The 10,455-nt window shown below is 53.4% G+C and overlaps 1 protein-coding gene across 1 annotated transcript in view; it reads right to left on the bottom strand.

Moving 5' to 3' along the window:
- Nucleotides 1-6,877: 6,877 nt before the first annotated feature.
- Nucleotides 6,878-10,455, bottom strand: part of SND1 (staphylococcal nuclease and tudor domain containing 1) — a 407,468-nt gene continuing 403,890 nt past the window's right edge. The window contains exons 22-24 of the mRNA XM_008509590.2: nucleotides 9,442-9,645; nucleotides 7,601-7,645; nucleotides 6,878-7,492 (exon numbers count right to left, since the gene is read on the bottom strand). Of these exons, the coding sequence (XP_008507812.1) occupies nucleotides 7,427-7,492; nucleotides 7,601-7,645; nucleotides 9,442-9,645 (315 nt within the window). The 3' untranslated portion in view covers nucleotides 6,878-7,426. The remainder of the gene's footprint in view (nucleotides 7,493-7,600; nucleotides 7,646-9,441; nucleotides 9,646-10,455) is intronic.

The raw sequence follows: 10,455 nt of genomic DNA, 5'->3' as shown, positions 1-10,455 counted from the left end.
TGTTCCAAAGCCAGCGGGACCATTTAGATTAACCAGAGCTTTGGCTTCTCCTCCTTCCAAGTAGACCACTGAAAACAAGAGATGTTAATGCCACGGGCTCTGTCCCCGGCCCACACTCACTCGGCCTGGCCCAGCACCCGGGTGGCTGTAGGAGTGTCTGAGATCTGCCCAGAGTAGAGGAGGAGCTGGCGTCCCAGGCCCAGGCCCCTAGATGACTCCTATGGATTGTGGCCGCCTGCTCAGTGAATCGCATCAATGTCACCCGCTCCCACGGCACCGCAGCTGGGCCCATGGCCGAGAATAATGACTCCATCGAGCTGGGATGATGGATCTTTGCTGCCACGCTGGCAGCAGCCAAAGCCCTCAGGCTGCGGGGACAGGGACTTTCACCTCCTGCTGGCCTTGTCCAAGGTCTGAGGCAGCCGTGGTCACCACGGGGCCACCATCCTGCCCAGTGTCAATTTTAGCCCAGGTTTAGGTGCTCTGCAAAGGTCCCTAGAGACTGTGTGGCACCCGTACTTCCTCAGGACTGTTTTGGGCAAAAACAGTCTTTCAAAAGACCCTGGCACCAAGAATAGCCAAAACTGGTGACAGAGGTAAAAACTGTCATTCCTTTGAGAGGAGGGGCCATCAGGAAGCCTTCTGTGATGCTGACGTTCTATAGTTTGATCTGAATGGTGGTTTCAGGGATGTAGAGATTTGTAAAAATCCACATACACTTAAAAGAGTTGTGCACCTTACTGTAAGTTATACCTCAGCTTGAAAAGTGACCCCAGGACTGAGGTCGAGTGTCTTATGCAGGCCTCATCGGCTCCCCACCTCACTGGCTGCTGTTTCCCAATGGGGTGTGATGGGGCCTTGGCTGGTCAGCACCCAGGGCTGGCAAGCATGGGCCTGAGTTTTGGTCTCTAGCTCTGTGGCCACACATTACACTGGAGCCCAGGCGGGCAGCCTTTGCAAGACTCCCCCAGCCAGGAGAGGGCTTCACTCAGTGCCCCCTCAGCCAGATCCATTCCTCACCTGGTAAGCCGGTGAAGGTTTCACCTGGTCCTCGAAACCTTCCATAACTTTCCTTGGCAGAGTGTGAATGCTCCTATTTAAGGCTTCTCTGACCATAACTGCACCCAACTCCCAGAAAAAATTAAGTTTTCTCCCCTTTGAGCTCCCACACCACTTTAATATAATAAACTTCTATGGACCCATCTCCCAGACTAAGACCTAGAACATCCCACTAACTGACACCTCCCTGACATCCTTCCTTATCCCACCTGTGGGGTCCCGTCCCACCAGAAGGTGACCACTGTTCAGACTTTTGCATTCATCCCTTTGCTTTTTTGGTTTTGTATTTTATTATAAATATCGAAGGTGTCCATGTGTCCCAGTTTGCTCAAGACAGTGCAAGTTTACATTTGTAGTTCAAATGTAAGGATTTAAATATCCCTTTACACTCTCAAACACATCCTATGAATTCTACGATCACTCAACACACATGTATATGTAAGCAATCTCTTACTTGGTTTTGAACTTTATAATAATGGCATCATATAGTATAAAATCCTCTGAGATGTGCTTTGTGGCCTCTAAGACTTATCTGTGTTCTGTGGCCACAGTCCATTTCCATTGGTGAAAAATATTGCGCTGTGTGGATATACCTTGTGGTGTCTGTTGGGCCGTTTTTTGTCAGTGGGAACAAAACTGTAATGACCATCCTTGCACGTGACTCCTGGTGGGGGATTCTTACGTGTGTAAGTAGCCCTTGGCCCCAGCAGGGAACTGCTGCATCAGGGGCACGTACACTGTCAACCTGACAAGCTAATGCTACCACATTTGTCCATAGCTCTCTCGTGGTAAAGTTTACTAGGTTTTTCTACCACCAGTATCTGTTGTCCTCAGCAGACCGTGAGCTTCATGAGGCTAGGGCTTCTTCCTCTTTTTATCCCTGCCCTTAGAATGTACCTGGAACTAGCAGGCAGGAGCTCAGTCAATGCTAAATGCTTGAATGTTCAGGGGGCTCTGGAAGGCTCAGGGCAGACCCATTCCTGTTCTGAGACAACTAGAGATGTTGCTGCTGGCAGCCACAGGAGCAGCGGCATTTTGCATGCCCTGTCCCTACAGGGGCTCTGCACGAAGCCTGTGCTCTGGTAGAGGCACCCTGGCCTCCTTCAACTGAGTCAGGTCCCCAGCTCACCCCTCAGGTCCTGAGGGCCAAGTCCACTGAGACAGACACCCACCAAGATGAAAGCCATGATGCAGAGAAAAATCACAGGCCTGGGGCCAGGGGACCTGTTGTTTACTTCTGGCCCTGCCATTAATAAGCTGGGTGACCTTGGCAAAGTCACTTTTTCTCCTTCCTCTTCTTGCAAGATGAGTTTGGACAGTGATAGCTAATTCTTGAACTTGACAATGCATCAGAATCATCTAGAAAGCTTAAGGGTACGGATTCCCAGGCCCCGCCCAGAGGAATAGGGGTAGTAGGTCTAGAATGGGAAGTGATCTATGTATATTCTCCTGATAATGAATAAAAAAAAAAAGAATCAGAAAACGCTGGCCTCTGGTAAAAAAATAGCACGCAGGGAATTAGAAGAAGATGCACTCCCCACCCCTCCGTGTGCTACCTACAGACAACCACTTCAATCATGCTTTAGATCTTCTGGTGGTTACTACCATATTGCTAAACAATAGGCCAGTTCCTGTTTTACCAACTTCAGACATTACCGATTGTCTTCCTGCTATGAGATGAGGGTTAGCTCACTGGCCTCACCCCTACTCCCAACACCGTCCCAGCACTATTTTTGGAAGCTGCATTTTAAGGAGCGCCCAGGTGGATTCTGAGGCAGCTGGTCAGCTAGCCGCAGTTAGAGAAGCACTGGCCTAGTGAGGCTTCTTGGTAGAGACTCTGAAGTTCCCTCAGACCCTCTCTGAAGCCCCTGGTTCTTCTGCTTGGCTTCTAGAACTTGCTGACAGACCCTTTCCCCACTCTGGGAGCTCTGAAAGGCTGGGCATGGGAGCCACACTGGCAACCGCACTGCTCTGGGTTTGTGGTGGTGGTACGGGGGCCCTATCATCTTGCTCCCCTTCTCATCTAGTGTCACCTCCTGTCCCCCAGTTGCATAATTAGGCTGAGATTTCTCCTTTAGGGAATGGCATAGCTCTGGTGCTAGCAGATTGCTGAGCACCCGACTTCTTTATAACCAACAAGGAGTGATGTATTTAGACAATGGAACATGGAGGAAGGAGAATGCAAACAAGGATGAATCTCACAGGCATGTTGTGTGAGAGAAGGCAGGCACATAAGACTAGATACTGCATGACTCCACTTACGTACAATTTAAAACCAGGCAAAACTGAGAAACAAAACAACACAAAAACGCAACAGAACACGCAACACTTATGTACTGGACTAAAAGTCATGAGAGGGGTTACCTTTAGGGGTGATAGTGACTGAGGAGCGAGCTTATGAGGGGCTGGCAATGTTCTATTTTTTGATCTGTGTGCTGTGTACATGAGTATGTTCACTTTGTGAAAACCTGAGCTGTACCTTATAATTTGTGCACTTTACTGAATGCACATTTCCTTACAAGCGTTACCAATGAAGAGAGAAGGAAGAAGAACCCAGCAGCTCTCCTTCCTCCCCTAAACAAGGCCTTCCCGAGGATGGGCCCGGGCAGGCAGGGAAGCCAGAGGTCGGCCCTCATCTCTGTGGCACAGCGTGGGGCAGGGAAGGAGGGCTGGCGCTCAGAGTGCCAATCCCGCCCGTCATCATGTATTTCAGAGTTCCAGCCTGGCACCCCGCAGAGCAGAGCGGCCTGCTGGGTCAAGGAAGTGGCTGGAAATGAGGCCCAAGCATGTTCCCCGGGAAAGATGACAAGATACCAGCCAACCAAGACTCGTGTGCCATCTTCCCCACCTGCTGGCAGCCAAGCTGTCCGGGGGGAGGGTGGCGTATGGGCCCCCAGCCCGCCTCCCCAGGCTGCTGGCCAACCTAGTGTAAATATTATTATACTCCTACGCGTCTGAAGGACGTTAATTATTAAAACACATGCCACCCAGGGTAGTGCACTGTAATTAGGTTCAAATTAAATTAGCATCCTCTTGTAATTAGGACATCAATAACCACTCTTGAGGCCCCCAGTTCTCAAGCCCCTCCCTGTTGCCTCCCAACATGGGCTAATGCAAGAAAAGGGGTCCACTGACTCTCTCCCGGCAACTCAGAAATAATCAAACGAAAAAAATAAGTGGAGGCAGCCGTGTGAGCCCTTCCCTCCACCACCTGCTTTCCCTATTGGTCCTGCACATGGGCAGGGAGGAGGGAGATGAGGGTCGCTGGGGAGGGGTCTCGGGCGTCAATACCCTTGGTGGCGAGCCCAGACCCCAGGCTCTGCTGCAGCAGCCCTCAGGAAGCAATGCTGCTTTCCTGCCACCTGATAGTCTCAACTCTGCCCTTCTTCTCTGTGATGCCTTCGCAGCCACCAGGGCCTCAGCCCCTTGTCCTGATGCACAGTCTGCTGCTGTGACTCGTTATGGGTGTTTCAGTATCTGCTGCCTCCTCTACACCTAGACTGCATGGCCCCCGAGAGCCTATGGAGATGGCACTCACTGGACCCCGTGCTGTGCTGGCGTTAGCTCGGTCTGAACCTAGGTTTGGTGGAGGGTGCTCGAGAGATTTTGCTGTTCAACTGGAGAAGTGGAGAGGGAAGCGGAGCCTATCATCCTGATACCAAGAAGCATGTTTTCTAACTCCAGCGGGGGAGGGACCTTTGGAGAGGGCTTTTGGTGCTACTTGTCCAAGTGTTGATGCTGAATGGCCTCAATTATGGATAAAAAGACAACATGCCAATGCACCTGCACACCCTGAGCGCCTCCCTAAATTCTGCACCATAGGCACCTGGCTTGCCTCACCCTAGTCCCAGCCCTGCCCAGGACAGACCTCAGGAACTCAAGAGACGTGGTGGAGAGAGGAACACCGAGAGCGAGTGGCAGCAGTAACTTCTGGCCTGATGAATGTTCTGACCCTTGTCTAAACCAGCCTTGGAACAGAAAGAAAGTATGAAGTGGGAAGGTTCAGGCATCATTTCAGTTGGAAAACCATGGAGGGTTTATCCTTGGGCGCAGATGTAACCAAGGCAACTGTTAAGACAGTGAGATGATTTCAGACCCTTTTACAAAAGAGTGGGCTGGCATCTTGCCCCTCTGTCAATTGTGCTCATGGTGAATACACACCGACCTACCTCCTGGCCCTACCAGGAGGTAGAGAAATGGGTGAGACAGGCATTCTCTTCTCCATGTCTTGCCTCCACGATGGATAAAAATAAAATGAGGGCCCCTGGTGAGAGCAGGCTTGGCTGCTGGGGGCAGGACAGCCTTGCCAGGAGTGGGCATGGATGGAGAGATTCACACCAATTCATCATCTACACTCCTGCTGACTTCTGCGCCCCAGAAGGGGATATATGTAGTCATGGGAAACAGTGTACTGGACCAGAAAGGGTCTGATGCGAGAAGCATAAGCACTTGTCCTGACCAGCCCAGAGGGACAGCAGGCAGGGGTCCTGGAGAGGAGGAGGGGGGCGCGGTGGCTTCCAGGGCTGCATTGACTCAATGTTTCTCCCACTCACCCCTCCTTGGTTCTCCTCTCTCTCTCCTCTCCCCTTAACTAGAGTGCACCCCGAGTACAGGAAGCATACATCTTTCTGCCTAGAGACAGGAGTCCTAGGTGGGACCCTGGGCCTGAACAAGTGGGTGTGGGAGCAGAATTGCCAGCAGCCAGAATTTTCTGAGGCCCAGGACCTCCTGTTTAGGAATGAGAGCTGGCCAGCTCTCTGACTGACTTCCCCCAAGATCAGAGGACCAATCTTACATGGCAGCTGGGAGCACTACCTAAGATCAGAATGCAAGGTGGAAAGCGGGGCTGCCAGGAAGATGTGCCACCATGTTTCACCAGAGCACGTGACTGGGACGGACAGGGCCACATGGATGAGGGCGTGGGGGGGATGGGAGAACAGGTAGATCCCCTGGACACAGTGGATGCGGGGAGTGGTGACCTCCCCAGCACTCACACACCGTTCTCTCCCTGGCATTCCCTGAGCAAGACAGGCTCCTCACTGCACACTGCGGTGGCTGCTCTCAGGTCTCCCTCCTCCCTTGGGGGCTAGGAGTAGCCTGGGGTGTCTGAGCTCGTGGCCAGCTCTACCTTGAGGGCTTGGGGGACACCTTGTCAAGTCAAACAGAGCAAGAGCTAACCTGAAGAGACAGGCTTCTCCTTGGTTAGCGGCCCCGACCCCTCTCGGAGCACCCCTGTCCTCCAGCTCCACTCTCCAATGAACACACACCGTGGAGGGAGATGGGCAGGCAGCAGGGACCCTCGTTCTTAACCCATGTTGTGCCAGCCTGTCTGGTGTTAGCCTCTACTCCAGCCACAGCAGCAAGAAGGAAATCACTTCATTTCCCTCAACGAGTCCCCTCTCGCCCCCTGTTGGGGCTCTGGCAGGACGTGGCAAAGGACAGGTCCAGCAACTTCCTGCCTGGGCCTGGCGAGATGGAGCCCGGCCCTCCATAGGTGGACAGTCCTGGGCACTGCTGGCCGAGCTGCTCTAAATCTCTAAGGTCCTTGAGGGGTCCAGACTGTGAGACTGTGAGTCAGAAGAGAAGGTGTCCAGCCTTCTGCATGATGGCCGTGGTACCAGTGATGCCCACCAGGCCCCAGGAGATGCTAGCAACTCTGAAGAACTGATCTGCTTTCCGACTGGGTCTGTTTCTGGGGGGAGTAGCCAGGCATGTGGATGACTACCCGGGGCCAGGGGGCCATTCAAGTGCCCAGGTCTCCTCTTGACTGGGGCTGCCGAGATCCCAGGCTCTGGACTCCACCATGACCAACACGGGCTGCAGACAGCAGGTACTATTTTATTGGGCCTCAAAAGCTTTAAATACAGAACGGGGAAGGGCTGGCAAGGGGGCAGATGTGGACACGCTGGCATTTGAGAACGGACGTATCAGAGAAATCACATAATCAACAGCTGGGCAGAGAGCTGGGAAGAAGGGCAGTCTGGGGTTGAAGTGGGGTGCCAGCTGGCAGCTGGCCTTGAGTGCTAGGATCACATCCTCCATTAGGACAAAGTCTTTCATGTTTCTTCCTGATTTGAGGACAATTTTTAAAAAACCACAAAACCCCAAATAAAAACACAAAATCAGCTGGGAGAGACTGTGGATGGCAGTTCCCGTCATCTCAGAAGACAATGGCCTGCCCTTTGAAAGTTTTGGGCTCCCCCCACCCCCCGAGCCCCGATGCTGCCCTACAAGACATTTCCATACGCTGAAGCAAAGCTGGACCCAATCTACACCCCTGATCTGGGGTCTGGAGCTGAGAACGCCCTCCTGGCGGCAGAAGAGGTACTGGCGTGAGCTGTGCTGGGGGCCAGACCCGATTCCCTCCTTAGCGGCTGTAGCCAAACTCATCTGCATCATCGGCTCTGAAGTCTCCGTAGCGCCACAGGTTCAGCTGTGAGAAAACAGAAAGTGGCTGGTCAAGGAGGTGGGGCCCGCAGGAACCTGGAGGGCCAGGCCCCCTCTCCCAGCACCCTCTGGGCCTCCCGAGGCAAAAACTCACCCTGGCGCTCTTGGCTGACTCCTGGGCGTTCAGGTATTCTGTGATCTGGAGGGACAAGCGAAGAAAGGGAGTGGTCAAGATGGGGGTATTCACAACCGAGCAGCCAGAGTGACCCTGCAGAACGCCCAGGTCAGGTCCACGTCACTCTTCTGCTCAATGGATCCCCAGCTCCCTCAGAGTAAAATCCAAGCACACAGCCACACTGTGTCTCCTTGCTGTTTCTCGACTCCTTGCTGGCTGTTCCACCTGCCTGACATGCACTTCCCCCTCACGCCCACTTGGCTACCTATCCTGCCCCTTCAAGTCTTTGACAAAGTATCACCTTCTTAATCAGGCCTCACATGACCCCATGTAAAACTACAACCACCTCGTCCCACACACTCCTGATTCCCTTTACTTCTGTCTTCCCTTTTCCCATCGCACTCATCTTCTAATATTCTGTTTCACTGACTTAACATATTTATTTTTATTGTTCATCTCCTCATGCTTGACTGTCAGCTCAATGTTGTCTCTTGTTCACTGAGATATGTAGGCCCTCAATAAATGTTTGCTGAAAGAATGAATGAATACATGTTAAGTGTTTATCTCAGATGCTGGGCAAAGGAATTTTCTAGACACTGGAGACATTATGGGTAGCTTTATATGGGGAAACTAAGACTTTTACTCTACAGGGAAACTTTAATTCCTAGGAGTAATCTCAGGAACCTGCGGGCCTCCAGGGGGAGGAGTAGGGGCCAGGCCTCTCCGGTCCATAGGAGACACACTAGCAATTCACACTGGGGTCTTGTTCCAATGAATTATCAACTTGCATACCCAGTGCCACAGATCCACAAACCTCCAACTCATTATGTGGGGAGAGACGAAAGGCAAGAGAGGGGCTAGGAGAAGAGGAAGCAATGGGCAGTGAAGAGAGAGAAGACTGGTTTCAGCCCTGCCACTCCCATCCGTCCTCTCAGGAGTGTGTGCAGAGCCAGGCACTGCCACCGCCCTCTAACCCCTTCCTGCCTCGAGGCGGTGGTGCTACAGAAGGGCACGAGCTTCCCACCAGCCTGTCCCTCGAGGCTGCTGTGTGAGGGGCCTCAGCTGTGGCCTGCTGAGAGACTGGGATGAGCACAGAGCTGAGCCGGAGAGGCCTGATCCTAATGATCAATAACTGAACAGTGCAAGGCGGCTTCCCAGGTGTCAGCCCGATCCTCCCGATCCTCACGGTCCATCCTGAGAAGCAGCACGGCCTGCAGTGTTCTCCGTGTTTCATGAACAGGAGACTCAGGCACCGAAAGGCTGACATCTGGGGCAGACATGTCATGAGCAGAGGAGGCAGGACTTAGGCTCAGCTCCAAGCCATGGGGGCTATTCAAACAGGCTGGAGGGTGCTGTGGCACAGTCCCTTTGGGCCCCTTGACTGCCTCCTGGATGCCTCTGGCTCCAAGTGGCACTGTGTGCTAGGAGCTGGTTATGGACTTGGAAGTTGTATGGCAGAGAGAAGGAAGTGAGAATGGGAGACACAGCAGGACAGGCTGTGACCCTCTCTGTGCCACCCCTGGCAAAGCTCCAGCCTGTCACCTGAGGGTGCACGCAAAGGGAAACTTTCCGCTCTACTTTGCAGCTGTATTCTCAGCCAAACTCGCAGCCAATTAATTTAGGATGTAATTAGCTTTTTTTTTTTTAAACCCCAACAAACCCAAATCCATTCTCTTTCCCCAGCAGGAGCAGGAGGACGGGGGTTCCCTGCTCCCTCACTGGCTCTTGGTACAGTCCCCAGCCTCCCTCTGCACCAGTGGTGGTGGGGGAGATGCTAGGGGCCTTTCCCCCAGCAGGTGGCCTGCCTCCACATCACGTACCACTTTCTGGAACTGTTTCTCCTTGCGCACCTCCACCATGACCAGTCCCTCCTTCACCAAGCCCAGCCCCACGTCCCCTTTGGAATCGGCAAACTGCAGGGTGACGTGCGGGCAGCCAGCGCTCAGGTGTTCCACGTTGAGCAGGCACTGAGTGTTCTGAATATCCCGTACCACGCTGTCCACGGCGTCTGTTCGAGCATCCTCCTGGAGCAGGGACATACCCAGGTCAGTGGGAGAGGTAAACACAAGTGAAATATGGCCACGTGGTCCCCAGGTCCTGTTCGTGGACATCCAAGACAGTCTGCCCAGAAGGTGTCGGCAGCTCATTCCCCACTCAGATCCTCGTGTGGGACGAAACAGGCTCTGGACACTAGTGCCCCTCCCCGTTTCGGTCCTTCCCCTCCCCGCCAGGCCTATCTGCATATCATCCCACCCCTTCTCCCCTACCCTGTACTCCCACCCACCTACCCTGTGTCTCTGAAGAAAAGAGGCCTTTTTTCCATCCGAAACAAATCCTCCACTTGCTGCCCTGGCCCCCATCATCTCCTATGCAGGGCCTTCCTCCAGCACAGAGACCCCTCACAATCCCTATTTCAGCCTTCACTATCATCTCAGGCTCTCTTCATGCTCCTGTCTCCCCACCCCGAGGGACTGCCCCTTGACCTATATTATCAACATCTTCTCCTGTTGTTTCTCTTCTGCCCTCCAGCAAGTTTCATGAAAAGGCAGAAAATTTTCAATGGTGCTGATTTCTACCCTCCCATTTGCTCCTCAGCTCCCTGCATCTGACAGCAGCTTCAGGCATGCTGGTTCAGACTGCTCTCGCGTTGAGCACCAAGGCCCTCCTCCATGCTGAAAGCCAGGGGCGCCCCCTCAGCCTCAGCCTGCTTGACCTCCTGGGGGCGCTGGACACAGCAGGCCAGCTCTCCTCTCTCCTCCTCCTCTCTGGAGGCACACTCTGCCTCAGGCTCTGCTTCCACAGGTTGGGGGAATGCCGGCACTTCCTCCCCATCC

This window comes from Equus przewalskii, chromosome 4 (assembly GCF_037783145.1).
Source record: "Equus przewalskii isolate Varuska chromosome 4, EquPr2, whole genome shotgun sequence".
Lineage (NCBI taxonomy): Eukaryota > Metazoa > Chordata > Mammalia > Perissodactyla > Equidae > Equus > Equus przewalskii.
This window is presented reverse-complemented; position numbering and strand designations above follow the sequence as displayed.